Source organism: Sinocyclocheilus grahami, unplaced genomic scaffold, assembly GCF_001515645.1.
Source record: "Sinocyclocheilus grahami isolate Dianchi unplaced genomic scaffold, SAMN03320097.WGS_v1.1 scaffold219.1, whole genome shotgun sequence".
Lineage (NCBI taxonomy): Eukaryota > Metazoa > Chordata > Actinopteri > Cypriniformes > Cyprinidae > Sinocyclocheilus > Sinocyclocheilus grahami.
Genome location: NW_015505398.1, coordinates 2,286,192 through 2,307,252, shown reverse-complemented (window position 1 = coordinate 2,307,252; position 21,061 = coordinate 2,286,192). Strand labels below are relative to the sequence as shown.

Sequence of the window (21,061 nt, the reverse complement as noted above, 5' to 3'; positions counted from 1 at the left end):
ATGGGAGTCTCTATGTATTAAATTTCAAATTCTTTGTGGTGGTTTGCAATAAAGGGAAAAAATGTACAGCCCTAATGTATATGTTGTTAAGTAGTCAAATAAAGGCGGCTGTGCTCTCTCCTTATCCCTCCAACTGTCTCTGTTTCCCCTTCGGGAACTCGAGCTGCGTCGGAAAACGCTAGGGGAATGCCTTCATGGCGGCGTGGACATCTCGTTGTTAACTCGTATGTAACCATGGTTCCCCGAGGGAATGAGACGCTGCGTCGCAAGGCCATACTTCCGGCATCCCTACTAGAGCTTGCTTCACTCCTAAGAAGCTAGCGCCGGCGGCACCTCACGTGCTTTTAAAGCTTCCTGGTCATGACGTCACCCGCCGCGGACGTCTCGCCCATCGTTCGACTGATTACACATATGATTCAGAGCTTGATATCGCTGAAGGCGTTCCCCTAGCGTTTTCTGACGCAGCGTCTCGTTCCCTCGGGGAACCATGGTTACATACGTAACCTGGGTCGTTTTTTGTTATAAACAATGATTTAAACTTAAATTCAGCATTATTCTGCATAGTTTGCCTCTAATTGGTGGTGCAAATAAATGTATGATTAACTGATAAACTCTCCCGTTCTCTCTCTGTCTGTTTTTGCACTCCTCTGAAGCAGACATTCCCAGTACGGCTGACTGCACTTTTCAGAGCTCACTCACTTTGCATTGCATCACATTGGCTCCTGTTGTTTTTGGGGGCCGCAGCTCTATTGGTGGTGGTGAAGTCAGGCTCAAAGATGGTTTACCCACTCTGGCCGTGTCTTTTGTGTCGATGGATTACTGGAATCAAAGGTAATGGCAATGGGCACATAGGTAGCTAAACAACCACACCGATTTTTTCTGACACTGACTGCAGCTCAATTCAGACTTGACACTGTGCCCACTTCAAGTCAGGGCTGGGTGCATTGAGTTGCAAGGGCTCAGACACTGACAGAGCAAGGCCTACTGGGTCACGAGATCTCTGTCATGGGTACACTGATGTTAAACTACTTGTGGTATGCGTTTGCACTAATGCAATGGGTTTATGTTGTATATTAACCATGCTTGACTGCAGCACCAAACATGCATGTCAAACCCTGAGCAACTCAAGGCCAAAAGAAAGAAAGCTTTGAGTTCTGTTCTTTCAATAACTATGAAAATAAACACTACTACAGTATCTTCCTCCACACTTGATACTGAAATTATACTAGCAGACTAAAGCGAGTGGAAACATCCTGTTCTTTCTTTTATGGTTATTTATCGTCGTCCCTGCCTGTGGAAAACCCTGCATTACTTAAAATAAATCATGTTGTAAGTATGTGTCAATGTTTATATCAGAAAAGGATGTGGCAACGTTTCCCTTTGTTTGTCCTCCTGCTTGTTTAATTAAGAGTTTGTGGTTTCAAACAGCAAAACAACTGCTGATTTCTCAAGATTATGTATTATCACTGTCATGTAGTTGCACATGGAAATCATGTAGGTGGCTATGATTGGCATGTGTGCACTCATGCTCATAAAATACAACTCTCATCTTGGAGGTGTGAATGGAACACAAGTAACCATAAATCTGACATTGAGAGCAGTTCTGTCTTGTGTGCCAACATCTTGGCATGCTCCAGGGATGATGGAATGGCTGTGGTATGATGCGCTTGCATTCTGACTATGTGTGTGCATGTCTTTGTGTGCTTGTGAAGCAAGTGTTTACTCTGAACTCTCAACAGAAAAAACAGGGAAAAAAATGCAGAAAGAAGGAAACAGGCAAATTGACATGCCAAAAAAATAGTTACTACATTATTGTCACGAGGTCAGATGACCCAAACATGTTGGCCACGATCAGGGGCACCATGCTTTTGTATTCAGAAAAACAAGAGCTTCATCTCATGTGAATGTATTAATTTCTTTATGTAAAAAGACTTTAAAATTGACATCAAAGGGATGTTGATGATTTGAGACATACAACACACACAAGAACTCACACAGTTTTATTTTTTATCAGTCATCTCATACTGTGGTTTTAATCTGCGCCATATAAAAGTACATCATTAACCACAGTTTGTCTGTGTATTTATGGTTTGTGGGCATTGGTGTGCTGTGGTTTGACCAGCATCACATGTGCCTGATGAATCATTGATCGGTATTTGAGAAAGTAATTCAAATAAGATTATGTCGTGTGCGTGTGTTGTAGAGGGATGATGCTTATTTCAGACCTTGGTAATGGTATCATGGCAACAGCCAATTATTGTTTTCTTTGCTGTCTATGGAGGGACAGAGAGCTCTCAGATTTTAACAAAAATATTTAAATTTGTTTTCCAAAGAGGAACAAAGGTCTTATGGGTTTGGAACAACATGAGGGTGAGGAATTAATGACAGAATTTTCATTTTGGGGTGAACTAACCCTTTAATTAATTTTTCAAAAGTTTGGGGTCAGTAAAATTTTGAAATGTTTTTGAAAGAAGTCTCTTACGTATCAAAAGTACAGTAAAAATGGTAATATAGTGAAATATTGCATTTTTAAATAAATAACATTAACATTAAATAACAGTATATTTTAACATTAACTTTAAATAACTGTATTTTAATATATTTAAAATGTAATTTATTCCTGTGATGGCAAAGCTGAGTTTTCTTCAGCTATTACTCCATTCTTCAGTGTCACATGATCCACCTTCAGAAATCACTTAATATGATTAATTAGGGCTCAATAAACATTTCTTATTATTTTCAATGGTGAAAACAGCTGTGCTGCTTAATATTTTTGAGGACACTGATATTTTTTTCTGTGATGATTAGAAAGTTCAAAAGAACAGCATTTATTCGAAATATAAATATTTTGTAGCAATGTAAAAGTCTTTACTGTCACTTTAGCACAATGTAATGCATCCTTGCTGAATAAAAGCATTAATTTCTTTACCGAAATAAAACCTTTGTGACCCCAAACTTTGAACAGTAGAGCATATTCAACCAACCAAAGAAATGTCATGGTCTTTTTAGAAAGGTTTCCATTAAGCAGTTCTAGAAAGATACAGTCTGTGATTGCATGCAAATCCCAATGTATGATTTTGAAAGACTTTGATGTAAACAAATCAATAAAATCAACTATCAGTCATGGCACACTGGGTGTGAGTGAGCAGGACTCAACAGTGGCCTGGATAAACTCCAAAGTCAGGAGACACGTCTTCTTGGCAAACACCCATCTCTCTCACTCTGCTTTACTCATTAAAGCATTGTAAAGACTTGTACTTTACCAAATAAATTATCCGGCACTGTATAAGAGTGCAACAATGTATAACACATTCTAACACAGTGTTGCACTCTTATACAGTGCTGGAGTACTTATTTGGTAAAGTACAAGTCTTTACAATGCTTTAATCAAGAGCAGGAATAGAAAAATCCATACTTCATAGATATAGAGTTTCAGCTCACTTAAGGTTGCCAATCTCGGAGATGTGAGGCATTGTGCAGGAGTAACTTTTGCCAACAAGTCTCTCAGGCAGAAATAAATAGCTTAGATTCAAAGTGTGTAAATAAAGTATTTTCCTTAATAGTTTTTAGAATGAAATGTGAACATGACAATGCATTTAATTCTGATTTGTTTTTCAAGTCTAATCTTAAGACCCTACTGTCTACTCTTATTTTGCAAGCACTCAAATCAGATGTGTTTGTTCAGTTAGGGTAATATCTGGTTTATGCATTTGTTTCTATAGCAATGATGTAGGCGTTAACGCAGTGCCAAGTGACTTTCTTCTAAAACAACTGAGAGCGACAAGCTGCGAGTATGAAAAGAGCAGGGAAATGGACATTTTGCCTCATCAGTTCCTCATGAGGCGCATGGGAAAACGTGCCTCGTGATGATCTGGAATAGCTTTGTAAACATTTAAAAAGTCATGTGTTTTTTGTGGTGTTCCGGCTCAATAAATTAAACAGACTTGTGTTAATTGTGCCTAAAAATCTAATTCCAGCTATCAGTGAACAAAGTCTATGCTTTGTGATTAAAATAGCAATCACATGAGTAATGTGATGTGGGTGTGCCCAACAAAACGTATTTCTTGTCAAAATTAATCTGAAATCTTGTCAAAATACAAAGGCATCCTATTTCAAATTGTAATACATCTCATATATGATCAGACTGATGACAAGCTATGACCAGTAACGACCAACTAACAGTACAGTGACCTTGTGACCTCCAGCGGTATGTGTGAACAGGGCATTTGAGACTGTCTCATATCAGTTTGGTTTGAACAATGAACTCTTGACTGTGTGACCTGCTCTATGTTTGTTCTTGAGCTCTGTTTCTATATCTAGTGTGTCAATGAGATTGCAGTGAGAATAAAATAGAATAATGTTTGAAATTCGTGATTAAAAAATAAAAAGAAAGATATGAATGTCTAGATATACCTTTCTCAGTTAATGTTTCTTCATGTATCTACCTGAGACATGAGAGATCTGTTTGTGTGTGTGAGTGAGAAGGCACGTGCAGGTGTTTCCAGCTCTGAAGGTAAATTTGCAGTTAACAGTGATGTATGATCAGTGTTGGGGAGTAGCTAGCTACATGTAGCGACGCTACTAGCGTAACTACATTTTTCAGTAGCGCTATGACCAGTAACGACCAACTAACAGTACAGTGACCTTGTGACCTCCAGCGGTATGTGTGAACAGGGCATTTGAGACTGTCTCATATCAGTTTGGTTTGAACAATGAACTCTTGACTGTGTGACCTGCTCTATGTTTGTTCTTGAGCTCTGTTTCTATATCTAGTGTGTCAATGAGATTGCAGTGAGAATAAAATAGAATAATGTTTGAAATTCGTGATTAAAAAATAAAAAGAAAGATATGAATGTCTATATATACGTTCTTCGGTTGATTTTCATTCATGCGTCTACCTGGCACATGAGAGATGTGTTTGTGTGTGTGAGTCAGAAGGCACGTGCAGCTCTGAAGGTAAATTTGCTGTTAACAGTGATGTATGATATACTGGATGAGGTCAAGAGAGTGGTATGAACAGTCTCAACATTGGCAAACAGAGTTCCTCATCACTCACCCTGCTACCCTTTAAGGGCAAACACGGGCACGGTCCACTGCAGTCCCGGCCTGCACACGGCTCCTGCAGCTTTGATCCCTGCACACACAAAAGCACATAAAGAGACAAGATTACATCCTGTACTACTGTCAAAGTCATACGTCAATACAGTACAAAGAAAACTGTACTCGGAAAAGACTAGTAAGTTATACAGAGATTACATCATTGATCAATGTACATTCTCTTTTCAAAACTGCAATGAAATGATATCAGCATCTACTAATTCTCAGTATTTGTGGACGTGTGTAACAGCAAGAAGTTGTAGCATTGTTTGTGAAAGTGACTGTCAGTGTAGGATTGATCTGTTTGTCTCCCCGCAGGCTAGAGAAGATCACCTGTAGACAGCAGTAAGTGGTATGTGATCTCACAGCGGCACAAAAGACAAAACCCAGCTCTGGATTTTAGCCTCTGGTACAGCATACCAAAAGATCTACTTCACAAAAAATTAAAATAGGAAGACAGGGACTAGAGGTCATTCTGTTCATAGTACTGGCAAAGATGATTAGTTACCCTATACATCCCAAATGATAAACCTAAACCTTTTTACTATAGAGCGCTCTCACACACACACACACACACACACACACATACACACACAAACACAAAGATACATATGAGCTCTATTGTCCCCTCGCCCCATGCTGAGATCACATTCCAAAGCATGCTTGTTTCACCCTTCCCAATCATCTATCTCTTTTAAATGCTTTTTTTCTCTGAAAGCCCCCGACCTACTATATTTATACAGTATTTGAACAGACTCTAATATTTCATTGCCACATGCAAATGCATACTGTTCAAAAGTTTGGGGTTGGTAAGTTTTTTTGTCATTTATTTGATAAAAAATACAGTAAAACTATAATTTAATACAATTTTAAATAACTGTTCTATTTGAATATATTTTAAAATGTCATTTGTGACCCTGGACCACAAAACCAGTCATAAGTGTCAATTTTTCGAAATTGAGATTTATACATCATCAGAAAGCTGAATAAATAAGCTTATTAGGATAGGACAATATTTGATCGAGATACAACTATTTGAAAATCTGGAATCTGAGGGTGCAAAAAAAATCAAAATATTGAGAAAATCGCCTTTAAAGTTGTCCAAATGAAGTTCTTAGCAATGCATATTACTAATCAAAAATTAAGTTTTAATATATTTACAGTAGGAAATTTACAAAATATCTTCATGGACAATGATCTTTACTTAATATCCTAATGATTTTTGGCATAAAAGATCATTTTGACCCATACAATGTTTTGGCTATTACTACAAATATACCCCAGTGACTTGAGACTGGTTTTGTGCTCCAGGGTCACATTTATCCTTGTGATGGTAATGCTGAATTTTCAGCAGCCATTACTCCATTTTATTTAGAAAAAAATCTTTAATAAAAAGTAATTGCCTTTAATCTCGTTTAATCAGCTTAATGCTCTAAATTAATAAAAGTATTCATTTCATTTTAAAAATACCTATACATTTGTTGGGTCATTAGCTAACCAGATACCATAACACACAAAACATTTATACATAGTGTTATTAATATTACTATTAAGTGTACTGGCTGCTGGTCTGTAGATATGGCTTGGGGTTGTAATGTGATTATTTTGCTCATTCTTCATTTAGCACAAGAAACATTATATCCACATAAACAAATTCAGATTCTATGAAACAGCATGTCCTTTCTTAACCTGTAGGACAAGCTCTGTGAAATCCAATCCCCTTCATTCAGCACACTTGTGAATAATGTGATCAATGAAAGCTGCACATATAAGGGTATTTTAAGTGGTCATCCCCTGCTGGAGTTCAGAGGTCACTGGATAGCATTTCACTTTGATTAAAGGATGAAAAGGTCCAGACAAGCGGGGATGAGGGCCCCATGAGGTTTTGGACAGTGGGTACTTGCCCAAAGGGTCAGGGGTGTTCGGACAGCCATCTAGAAAAAAGCCTCAAAGGTCTTAAACTGATAACCAAGATCTTATTTACTAATCACAGAGGGCATGTGTGTACAGCGTCTGTGTGTGTGTGTGTGTGTGTGTGTGTGTTTGTGTGAGAGTGTAGGTGATGTAAGGCCCCCTGTGAAACCTGTCTCCACTCAGAACGTCACATGACTCCACAAAGCCTATGACTTTTCCAACTTGTGACCACATTTTTTTCTGTGAGGTTTTGGCTCAGGCAAATAATGGAGGGATATAAAGAGAGTGAAAGCAGGAGTAAGAGAATGAGTGCGGATTAAAAAAAATGGGGTACATGAGAGGAAACCAGTAAAAAGTAGGTTAGAAAGCTAGGATTGCCCTGGACAGGCCTCGCCTCTCTTCTACTGATCTCCTGTTTACCACTAATTGCTCCGACAGAAACAGGCCAGAAAATCTGCAGAGAGGGATTCAGATAGAAGTAAGGACTGAGAGAGGGGGGGAAAAATATCATATATCACGCAAGACAAATCCTGACCAAATACTGACCTTAGTCTGACTGCAGAAAAAGGCAAACACATACACAAAACATGGAAACCAAAGAAATAAAGATTCTGTGAAAAATTTACAAAACGTAAGAATACGAGGCTGAAACAGAAATCCAAAATCCAAAAATGTGTTTTCTATTATTATATTTCTTTCTTTGTGTATTTCTATTTTTTTCTGAAAGTGATTCCTTACATTTTCTAATAATAATTAAAAAATAATTATAGAAAATGCAAAGATATTCTTGAAATTCGACTGGTTGAATTAGATAAACAAGCTCCTCTCAAATATACATTTGGTAGTAATTTTAACCTTGTCCCATTATTTTATTTTCACATTAATATTCTTCATTTTTTTTATTTACTTCACTTAAGATATTTCCCTTCTGCATCATTTCTAATTACACTCTAGCAATACTGTAAAAGGTAACAATCATCGCAAAAAAATAATTCTTGAATAAAATCATCAGAATCAGAAAAGAATGATAAATAATGAATGTCAACTAAAATCCACAGAAGTACTCAAACCATACAAACTCTTCTCTAACTGCAGAAGTATCAATATAACCTCAAAGTCAGGTAGATAGTTAAGTTAAGTTAGTTCACCCAAAATGAAAATTCTGTCATTAATTACTCTCATGTTGTTCCAAACCCGTAAGACCTTCGTTCATCTTTGGAACACAAATTAAGATATTTTTGATGGAATCTGAGAGCTCTCTGAGCCTCCATAGACAGCAAGGATATTACCACGATCAACGTCCAGAAACGTAGCAGGAACATCAGTAAAATAGTCCATGTGACATCAGGGGTTCAATCGTAATTTTACGAAGCTACGAGAATACTTTTTGTGTGCAAAGAAAACAATAATAACATAATTTATTCAGTGATTCTTCTCCCCGAGTTACCATCTTCCGCCAGCGTTGTTTACATTCAGCATGCGCACGCTTTACCCTGAGCATCATTTGAGTGAACTAACCCTTTAAATGACAAAAAAGCAGCTGACCTGTAGACTTATGGGTCTTGACTGGCACACGGACATATGGTGCAAAGTTAAGTGTCAAGAAATTACTATTCTATAACTACTACCTAACAGATTAAAGCGGACAGCAGGTGGCAATGCAGAAAGGGGAGAAGGATAATCCAACACCCCTCTCTCAAATTTAAATGGCTGATCCTGTCCCAGGGGAGATCCACCACCTTTGTCCCCCTCTTTTAAGGATGCTTAACCCACCTGGTGAGAAGTGAAAACATAAGCCATATACAGTATGTGAATCTAGGCCCCTCTCCTTTAAGTTAAGCAAACCTCCACTACAAGGAGCAACAATCCCCTCTCAATAGCACACCTTGACATTCCTTTGCAGCTTGTTCAGTGGAAATGAATTGAGCTATTTGGAGCAGAACAAAGAGTGCAACTTAAGGCGAAATCTCTAAGCACACACACACACACACACACACACACTGTCATTAATTACTCTCATGTTGTTCCAAACCCGTAAGACCTTCGTTCATCTTTGGAACACAAATTAAGATATTTTTGATGGAATCTGAGAGCTCTCTGAGCCTCCATAGACAGCAAGGATATTACCACGATCAACGTCCAGAAACGTAGCAGGAACATCAGTAAAATAGTCCATGTGACATCAGGGGTTCAATCGTAATTTTACGAAGCTACGAGAATACTTTTTGTGTGCAAAGAAAACAATAATAACATAATTTATTCAGTGATTCTTCTCCCCGAGTTACCATCTTCCGCCAGCGTTGTTTACATTCAGCATGCGCACGCTTTACCCTGAGCATCATTTGAGTGAACTAACCCTTTAAATGACAAAAAAGCAGCTGACCTGTAGACTTATGGGTCTTGACTGGCACACGGACATATGGTGCAAAGTTAAGTGTCAAGAAATTACTATTCTATAACTACTACCTAACAGATTAAAGCGGACAGCAGGTGGCAATGCAGAAAGGGGAGAAGGATAATCCAACACCCCTCTCTCAAATTTAAATGGCTGATCCTGTCCCAGGGGAGATCCACCACCTTTGTCCCCCTCTTTTAAGGATGCTTAACCCACCTGGTGAGAAGTGAAAACATAAGCCATATACAGTATGTGAATCTAGGCCCCTCTCCTTTAAGTTAAGCAAACCTCCACTACAAGGAGCAACAATCCCCTCTCAATAGCACACCTTGACATTCCTTTGCAGCTTGTTCAGTGGAAATGAATTGAGCTATTTGGAGCAGAACAAAGAGTGCAACTTAAGGCGAAATCTCTAAGCACACACACACACACACACACACACAGCCCTGCAGGCAAAAGGACAGGATCCATTTACACATTTTACATATTACACCTCCTTAACTTCAAAGTCATATGCAAAGCATCATCCATGTACTTTCAGTTATTTGCACCCACAGCAATAAATGTGTGCTCAGAATAAGATGAACTGTACACATAAGGGTAAAATCAAACAATTCAAATAAAGCGTATCATGACTGTGATTCTGACTTGTGAAATCAGGACTGCTATGGTTGTATTGGGATGTTTGGTCACCCTTGGGCAACAACACAGCATGCACAAACAAAGACCCTAAAAGGCTTCCTAAAAAATTCACTGGCATATGCATACATGTACATTTGAGAAACCCAGAGGCCACACACAGACTCTGAGAGAGGTTAACCTCTAGTTTCCTCTCAGGGTTAAGAGATGTTTGTCTGCTCACATTCCCTCCATCATCTGCTGTCATCAATCAATCCACCCATATCAGTGCATGACAGAAAAGAAAACAAGACTGAAAAAAACACAGGAGAAGAAAGGGAAAGGACGTAAGAGAAGGGACATTTATCTTGCTCTCATGAGACTGATGATGAGCTCCTCTGACAAATGGCACAGCCCAGAGAACAGAGCAAATAAAAAATACTGTGACATGAATCTGATGTACAAATGCTTCACCTGTCTGTCTTTACCTGCCTTTACAAAAATACACAGTATTTGCATTTTGTTTCTGTTACACTTCCAAGTTCTAACACATTTTTTTTCCTCCCTTTAATAATAAAGTCAAGATAAATGTTCAACACATTTATGAATTTAAGTTAATTAAGGGTGTGCGAAAGTGATTTTATAATGGTTAAAAGGTTTATTAAAAACATGACAGAACGATTAATCTAATCAAATCTATGTTTTATAATTAAGAATATTAAATTCTCTTGAATATTTTGATATAATGTAGACTAGCATTCAAAAGTTTGTGGTTAGTAAGGTTTTTAAAAAATAAATACTTTAAGACTTTCACATTGTTACAAAAAATTAATTTTTGTAACCAAAAAAATTTCAATCAAATGCTGTTCTTTTGAACTTCATCAAAGAATCCTGAAAAATGCATCATGGTTTCCACAAAAATATTATGCAGCACAAAATCAGCATATTAGAATGATTTCTGAAGACTGGAGTGATGGCTGGTTATTCAGAATAAATGACAAATTATCGCATTACATTTTAAAATGTTTTACAGTTATTTTAAATTGTAATATTATTTCACAATATTAGTGCTTTTAATTAGATATTTTTAAAAAAAAGTTTTGTAATCAAATAAATGCAGTTTTGTCAAGTATAAGAACTTCTTTACCAGCCCCAAACTTTAGAACTCTAATGTATATGTAATGAAAAGTATTAAGATACATAATAAGAAAGATGTAATGAAGATATACAAACTCAATTACTAGGCCTATAATTGCAACTGGTCAGGAATTCACACAATTCAGCACTGGGAGACCAAATAGCAGGGTTAGAATAATAATTCTCATCAAGAATGCAAACGCCGCAAAACAAACGAAGTGAACAAGGTTTATATTTACATGATTGCAGATGAGGTGCCTATAAAAGAGCGTGTAAACTAGAATGTTTATCATGTTCCATTTATAACATACTTTTCCTGTACAAACATCTAATTAACATCTTGAAACAGCGAGATTCACAGCAATAAAACCTAGATTTTAAACAGCTGCAGAATGTCATCTCAACATCCGACAGGAAATACTTAGCTTTTTGTGTGTTTTAACCAGATGAACATGAAGACACACAGACATCTTGGTATGCACACGTTTTTGAGTTCCTTTATTTTATCCTTCACCTTTTATCTGTTTCCGCAGTTTTCTAAACAGACCCCCTACGAAACAAGCTGGGCTCCTACACGCGCATCTTCAGGGTCTGCTGGTCATATGTGTCCATTCTCACAGCTGTGTTTAAACACTCAGTACTTCACAGTTTACCTCAGGCCAAACAACCCCCTGTTCCTTTACTATCAACTGCATATACATTCGGTTTTGATGGGCTCTTAAAACCCCAGGCCCCCCACTGACAGACCCTGACCTACACATGTCTGATGTCATCCAAGTAAAACAAAAATCCCAACTCACACAATAAGCTTCAAACGCCAGAATGAACTTGATGACATCACAGAAAATACTGAAGCCTACTCATAATTGCTTGTGTATGTTTCTCAATGACTTGATGACACCTGGGAAATATCTAAGACCAAAATACAAGGGGGGAAATTCACCAGGTCACATCATTATTTATTTATTTATTTTAAATAGACAAACAATACATACAATTTAAATTGTTATATTTTTGCATTACGGTAATGAGAAAAAGAAATGTTATTATCTGCAGCTAGTTTGCACTTATGGTTTATAGTAGACCACTAATCACCTGGTCAACTACAAAAATTGTGCAAAAAATCTTGATGCTCTTTTAAAAACGTTAGCAAAATATAGTGTTTAATTGCTGGTTTAGGAGCGAAATGCGACACTAATATTTTATTGAAAGATTATTGCGAGATTTACCCATTTCAGCAAACTGATGCATTTGTATATTCATTTCAAACTGGATTCACCCATTGGGCTATAATGCAGCTTTCTGTAAAATATAGCTTAAAGGAATAGTTCACCCAAAAAGTGATGCATTTGTATAAGAAAAATATCCATATTTACAACTTTATAAACCGTAATGTCAAGCTTCCTCTAACTGTCATTCTAAGAGAAGACTGGAGTTCCTTTGCTGTAAACTAATCTTGTTTCTCGCAAGACTACTTTATTCTTGCTGGAGCTTCTGCAGTCTCTCGTGAACGCACGTACGACAGTTAGTGGAAGCTAGAGATTACAGTTTATAAAGTTGTAAATATGGATATTTTTCTTACACAAATGCATTGGTCCACTTCAGAAGGCCTTTATTCACCCCTCGGAGCTGTGTGGAGCACTTTTTATGATGGATGGATGCACTTTTTTGAGCTTCAAAATCTCAACCCCCATTCACTGCCATTTATAAAGCTTTATATTTTAATATGACTCCAATTGTATTCGTCTGAATGAAAAAGGTGGGTGAGTAAATCATAGGGTAATTTTCAATTTTGGGTGAACTATCCCTTTAAGATAACTTAAAACAACATATCTCCATCATTTAAGAAGATAAGTAATTTTTTTCACACACTGTTTGTCAGTCAATCAAAATTATCATTAAATGAGGTTGTTGTAGATATTACCCAGATAGAGAGGCAGGCACATAACAAAATATGGCTTCCAATTCCATTACTAGAGAGATTTACTAGGCTATGTCATCAACCGAGTCATTTTGGACTTTTGAAACTGACAAAGCTGCCCACAGGCACATTACATCATATGCGGAAGTCGGGGCACGCTCACTGAAGGCATGCAAGGTTGGAGAGAAGCTCTACACCCTAATCTGGCAAGCCCCAGCACCTGCCTATCTCAGGACACTGCTTTAACAGGTCCCTCAGAGTTTGTGTGTGAGAGTCTCACAGAGATTCTACAAGTGTTGAGCACAGCACAGATCTAGGACTCCTATGATCCAATAGTAATAAATCAACAGTGGGCGAAGGTAGCTGAGCATGTACTTTGTCAGTACAGAGCGAATTCTTTCCTGCTGATCCCAGAATAGATCCTTCTCACACTTTTACACTACTGCCAGAGTGATGACTACATCCAGATCAGGTTGAGGTTTTTCCTCAGCCAATGTTGACACTGTAAGTTTAGCATGCTTGAAGTTTAGACTCATCATTCCTCACCACTCTGAGCATTTACCTTTTGTTGCCTTTTACAATTTTTCACATTCAGACTCTTTTACAGCCAGACCAAGACAGCTAGCACTACCTTTGCAACTGGAGCTATAGGCTACAATCAGACAATTTTATATATATATATATATATATATATAAAGTTAGTTTTATCACTGCAACTATTTGTTTTTATCTATCCAGTGCATATATCAGAGAGCCAGTGCCACTGCTGCCAGTGTGAACACTACCCACTTATGTGCAATCACACCGATGAAAGGTGAGGTATAGGCCTCGTATCTCCGGGCTAAAATTTCCAAGGCTAAGTGCTGGGATGCTAATAATGCTCTTTGAAGTGCAAGCAGCAAGCAACAAAAAGAGGAGGAGCTTTTCCTTTTTCCATTCAGCAGAGAATTCCACACAGGAGGTCATGAATGTTACCAAAATTACAAAATAAATTCATGTTGGGCCACAAAATCATATCACTTGCATGTTAAAACCGCTAGCTAATGCTACAGGCTCAGATCTGCTAATGCTATAGGACAACATAGCACAAACTAATAATAACAATACTTATATTACTACTAATAATGAGTAAAATAATCCGTTTTGAATGAAATATACACTAATGTTTAAAAGTTTGAGATTTGTAATAATTTTAATGTTTTTGAAAGAAATCTCTTATGCTTAACAAGGCTGTATTTAATTGATCAAAAAATTATTATAATTTAAAATAACCATTTTCTTTAAAATATTTCAAATGTAACTAATTTGCAATGCAAAAGCTGTACTCCAGACTTCAGAGTCTCATGATCCTTCAGAAACATTTCTTCTTATTATCAAAGTTGAAAATTGTTGTGCTGCCTATTATTTTTCTGGAAACCGTAATGCATTTTTTTTCAGGATTCCTTGATGAACATAATGTTCGAAAGAACAGCACTTATGTAAAGTTATGTATTGTTCTATTTAATGCATCCTTGCTGAATAAAAATAAATAACTCTCACTCCAAACTTTTAAACAGTAGTGAACCTGAATTAAATAATTATTGAATACGCTTTTTTAAAAATTGCATTCACCATTTTGAATTTATTTTTTCATAAGCTCACCATAATGTATTCTTACCACGAAAGATACATGCAATTCTGCCTCCAAATTTGGTTAAAATATGTATTTTATAAGGCAGCATCAATTCAAATGCTGCCTCCATAGGCACGTCACTAGGTTTTGAGCAAGCATCTCATCCGTCAGCTCTGCTATTTATAGAAAAAAAATCCACCCATATCAGTGCATGACAGAAAAGAAAACAAGACTGAAAAAAACACAGGAGAAGAAAGGGAAAGGACGTAAGAGAAGGGACATTTATCTTGCTCTCATGAGACTGATGATGAGCTCCTCTGACAAATGGCACAGCCCAGAGAACAGAGCAAATAAAAAATACTGTGACATGAATCTGATGTACAAATGCTTCACCTGTCTGTCTTTACCTGCCTTTACAAAAATACACAGTATTTGCATTTTGTTTCTGTTACACTTCCAAGTTCTAACACATTTTTTTTCCTCCCTTTAATAATAAAGTCAAGATAAATGTTCAACACATTTATGAATTTAAGTTAATTAAGGGTGTGCGAAAGTGATTTTATAATGGTTAAAAGGTTTATTAAAAACATGACAGAACGATTAATCTAATCAAATCTATGTTTTATAATTAAGAATATTAAATTCTCTTGAATATTTTGATATAATGTAGACTAGCATTCAAAAGTTTGTGGTTAGTAAGGTTTTTAAAAAATAAATACTTTAAGACTTTCACATTGTTACAAAAAATTAATTTTTGTAACCAAAAAAATTTCAATCAAATGCTGTTCTTTTGAACTTCATCAAAGAATCCTGAAAAATGCATCATGGTTTCCACAAAAATATTATGCAGCACAAAATCAGCATATTAGAATGATTTCTGAAGACTGGAGTGATGGCTGGTTATTCAGAATAAATGACAAATTATCGCATTACATTTTAAAATGTTTTACAGTTATTTTAAATTGTAATATTATTTCACAATATTAGTGCTTTTAATTAGATATTTTTAAAAAAAAGTTTTGTAATCAAATAAATGCAGTTTTGTCAAGTATAAGAACTTCTTTACCAGCCCCAAACTTTAGAACTCTAATGTATATGTAATGAAAAGTATTAAGATACATAATAAGAAAGATGTAATGAAGATATACAAACTCAATTACTAGGCCTATAATTGCAACTGGTCAGGAATTCACACAATTCAGCACTGGGAGACCAAATAGCAGGGTTAGAATAATAATTCTCATCAAGAATGCAAACGCCGCAAAACAAACGAAGTGAACAAGGTTTATATTTACATGATTGCAGATGAGGTGCCTATAAAAGAGCGTGTAAACTAGAATGTTTATCATGTTCCATTTATAACATACTTTTCCTGTACAAACATCTAATTAACATCTTGAAACAGCGAGATTCACAGCAATAAAACCTAGATTTTAAACAGCTGCAGAATGTCATCTCAACATCCGACAGGAAATACTTAGCTTTTTGTGTGTTTTAACCAGATGAACATGAAGACACACAGACATCTTGGTATGCACACGTTTTTGAGTTCCTTTATTTTATCCTTCACCTTTTATCTGTTTCCGCAGTTTTCTAAACAGACCCCCTACGAAACAAGCTGGGCTCCTACACGCGCATCTTCAGGGTCTGCTGGTCATATGTGTCCATTCTCACAGCTGTGTTTAAACACTCAGTACTTCACAGTTTACCTCAGGCCAAACAACCCCCTGTTCCTTTACTATCAACTGCATATACATTCGGTTTTGATGGGCTCTTAAAACCCCAGGCCCCCCACTGACAGACCCTGACCTACACATGTCTGATGTCATCCAAGTAAAACAAAAATCCCAACTCACACAATAAGCTTCAAACGCCAGAATGAACTTGATGACATCACAGAAAATACTGAAGCCTACTCATAATTGCTTGTGTATGTTTCTCAATGACTTGATGACACCTGGGAAATATCTAAGACCAAAATACAAGGGGGGAAATTCACCAGGTCACATCATTATTTATTTATTTATTTTAAATAGACAAACAATACATACAATTTAAATTGTTATATTTTTGCATTACGGTAATGAGAAAAAGAAATGTTATTATCTGCAGCTAGTTTGCACTTATGGTTTATAGTAGACCACTAATCACCTGGTCAACTACAAAAATTGTGCAAAAAATCTTGATGCTCTTTTAAAAACGTTAGCAAAATATAGTGTTTAATTGCTGGTTTAGGAGCGAAATGCGACACTAATATTTTATTGAAAGATTATTGCGAGATTTACCCATTTCAGCAAACTGATGCATTTGTATATTCATTTCAAACTGGATTCACCCATTGGGCTATAATGCAGCTTTCTGTAAAATATAGCTTAAAGGAATAGTTCACCCAAAAAGTGATGCATTTGTATAAGAAAAATATCCATATTTACAACTTTATAAACCGTAATGTCAAGCTTCCTCTAACTGTCATTCTAAGAGAAGACTGGAGTTCCTTTGCTGTAAACTAATCTTGTTTCTCGCAAGACTACTTTATTCTTGCTGGAGCTTCTGCAGTCTCTCGTGAACGCACGTACGACAGTTAGTGGAAGCTAGAGATTACAGTTTATAAAGTTGTAAATATGGATATTTTTCTTACACAAATGCATTGGTCCACTTCAGAAGGCCTTTATTCACCCCTCGGAGCTGTGTGGAGCACTTTTTATGATGGATGGATGCACTTTTTTGAGCTTCAAAATCTCAACCCCCATTCACTGCCATTTATAAAGCTTTATATTTTAATATGACTCCAATTGTATTCGTCTGAATGAAAAAGGTGGGTGAGTAAATCATAGGGTAATTTTCAATTTTGGGTGAACTATCCCTTTAAGATAACTTAAAACAACATATCTCCATCATTTAAGAAGATAAGTAATTTTTTTCACACACTGTTTGTCAGTCAATCAAAATTATCATTAAATGAGGTTGTTGTAGATATTACCCAGATAGAGAGGCAGGCACATAACAAAATATGGCTTCCAATTCCATTACTAGAGAGATTTACTAGGCTATGTCATCAACCGAGTCATTTTGGACTTTTGAAACTGACAAAGCTGCCCACAGGCACATTACATCATATGCGGAAGTCGGGGCACGCTCACTGAAGGCATGCAGGGTTGGAGAGAAGCTCTACACCCTAATCTGGCAAGCCCCAGCACCTGCCTATCTCAGGACACTGCTTTAACAGGTCCCTCAGAGTTTGTGTGTGAGAGTCTCACAGAGATTCTACAAGTGTTGAGCACAGCACAGATCTAGGGCTCCTATGATCCAATAGTAATAAATCAACTATCCCTTTAAGATAACTTAAAACAACATATCTCCATCATTTAAGAAGATAAGTAATTTTTTTCACACACTGTTTGTCAGTCAATCAAAATTATCATTAAATGAGGTTGTTGTAGATATTACCCAGATAGAGAGGCAGGCACATAACTAAATATGGCTTCCAATTCCATTACTAGAGAGATTTACTAGGCTATGTCATCAACCGAGTCATTTTGGACTTTTGAAACTGACAAAGCTGCCCACAGGCACATTACATCATATGCGGAAGTCGGGGCACGCTCACTGAAGGCATGCAAGGTTGGAGAGAAGCTCTACACCCTAATCTGGCAAGCCCCAGCACCTGCCTATCTCAGGACACTGCTTTAACAGGTCCCTCAGAGTTTGTGTGTGAGAGTCTCACAGAGATTCTACAAGTGTTGAGCACAGCACAGATCTAGGACTCCTATGATCCAATAGTAATAAATCAACAGTGGGCGAAGGTAGCTGAGCATGTACTTTGTCAGTACAGAGCGAATTCTTTCCTGCTGATCCCAGAATAGATCCTTCTCACACTTTTACACTACTGCCAGAGTGATGACTACATCCAGATCAGGTTGAGGTTTTTCCTCAGCCAATGTTGACACTGTAAGTTTAGCATGCTTGAAGTTTAGACTCATCATTCCTCACCACTCTGAGCATTTACCTTTTGTTGCCTTTTACAATTTTTCACATTCAGACTCTTTTACAGCCAGACCAAGACAGCTAGCACTACCTTTGCAACTGGAGCTATAGGCTACAATCAGACAATTTTATATATATATATATATATATATATATATATATATATTGCACTTATGGTTTATAGTAGACCACTAATCACCTGGTCAACTACAAAAATTGTGCAAAAAATCTTGATGCTCTTTTAAAAACGTTAGCAAAATATAGTGTTTAATTGCTGGTTTAGGAGCGAAATGCGACACTAATATTTTATTGAAAGATTATTGCGAGATTTACCCATTTCAGCAAACTGATGCATTTGTATATTCATTTCAAACTGGATTCACCCATTGGGCTATAATGCAGCTTTCTGTAAAATATAGCTTAAAGGAATAGTTCACCCAAAAAGTGATGCATTTGTATAAGAAAAATATCCATATTTACAACTTTATAAACCGTAATGTCAAGCTTCCTCTAACTGTCATTCTAAGAGAAGACTGGAGTTCCTTTGCTGTAAACTAATCTTGTTTCTCGCAAGACTACTTTATTCTTGCTGGAGCTTCTGCAGTCTCTCGTGAACGCACGTACGACAGTTAGTGGAAGCTAGAGATTACAGTTTATAAAGTTGTAAATATGGATATTTTTCTTACACAAATGCATTGGTCCACTTCAGAAGGCCTTTATTCACCCCTCGGAGCTGTGTGGAGCACTTTTTATGATGGATGGATGCACTTTTTTGAGCTTCAAAATCTCAACCCCCATTCACTGCCATTTATAAAGCTTTATATTTTAATATGACTCCAATTGTATTCATCTGAATGAAAAAGGTGGGTGAGTAAATCATAGGGTAATTTTCAATTTTGGGTGAACTATCCCTTTAAGATAACTTAAAACAACATATCTCCATCATTTAAGAAGATAAGTAATTTTTTTCACACACTGTTTGTCAGTCAATCAAAATTATCATTAAATGAGGTTGTTGTAGATATTACCCAGATAGAGAGGCAGGCACATAACAAAATATGGCTTCCAATTCCATTACTAGAGAGATTTACTAGGCTATGTCATCAACCGAGTCATTTTGGACTTTTGAAACTGACAAAGCTGCCCACAGGCACATTACATCATATGCGGAAGTCGGGGCACGCTCACTGAAGGCATGCAGGGTTGGAGAGAAGCTCTACACCCTAATCTGGCAAGCCCCAGCACCTGCCTATCTCAGGACACTGCTTTAACAGGTCCCTCAGAGTTTGTGTGTGAGAGTCTCACAGAGATTCTACAAGTGTTGAGCACAGCACAGATCTAGGACTCCTATGATCCAATAGTAATAAATCAACAGTGGGCGAAGGTAGCTGAGCATGTACTTTGTCAGTACAGAGCGAATTCTTTCCTGCTGATCCCAGAATAGATCCTTCTCACACTTTTACACTACTGCCAGAGTGATGACTACATCCAGATCAGGTTGAGGTTTTTCCTCAGCCAATGTTGACACTGTAAGTTTAGGATGCTTGAAGTTTAGACTCATCATTCCTCACCACTCTGAGCATTTACCTTTTGTTGCCTTTTACAATTTTTCACATTCAGACTCTTTTACAGCCAGACCAAGACAGCTAGCACTACCTTTGCAACTGGAGCTATGGGCTACAATCAGACAATTTTATATATATATATATATATATATATAAAGTTAGTTTTATCACTGCAACTATTTGTTTTTATCTATCCAGTGCATATATCAGAGAGCCAGTGCCACTGCTGCCAGTGTGAACACTACCCACTTATGTGCAATCACACCGATGAAAGGTGAGGTATAGGCCTCGTATCTCCGGGCTAAAATTTCCAAGGCTAAGTGCTGGGATGCTAATAATGCTCTTTGAAGTGCAAGCAGCAAGCAACAAAAAGAGGAGGAGCTTTTCCTTTTTCCATTCAGCAGAGAATTCCACACAGGAGGTCATGAATGTTACCAAAATTACAAAATAAATTCATGTTGGGCCACAAAATCATATCACTTGCATGTTAAAACCGCTAGCTAATGCTACAGGCTCAGATCTGCTAATGCTATAGGACAACATAGCACAAACTAATAATAACAATACGTATATTACTACTAATAATGAGTAAAATAATCCGTTTTGAATGAAATATACACTAATGTTTAAAAGTTTGAGATTTGTAATAATTTTAATGTTTTTGAAAGAAATCTCTTATGCTTAACAAGGCTGTATTTAATTGATCAAAAAATTATTATAATTTAAAATAACCATTTTCTTTAAAATATTTAAAATGTAACTAATTTGCAATGCAAAAGCTGTACTCCAGACTTCAGAGTCTCATGATCCTTCAGAAA

The 21,061-nt window shown here is 36.9% G+C and overlaps 1 protein-coding gene across 2 annotated transcripts in view; it reads right to left on the bottom strand.

Moving 5' to 3' along the window:
* Nucleotides 1-21,061, bottom strand: part of LOC107596476 (collagen alpha-6(IV) chain-like) — a 126,543-nt gene that overhangs the window by 52,736 nt on the left and 52,746 nt on the right. For both annotated transcript variants that reach the window (XM_016287222.1, XM_016287221.1), the window contains exon 4: nt 5,057-5,134. In XM_016287222.1, the coding sequence (XP_016142708.1) occupies nt 5,057-5,134 (78 nt within the window). The remainder of the gene's footprint in view (nt 1-5,056; nt 5,135-21,061) is intronic.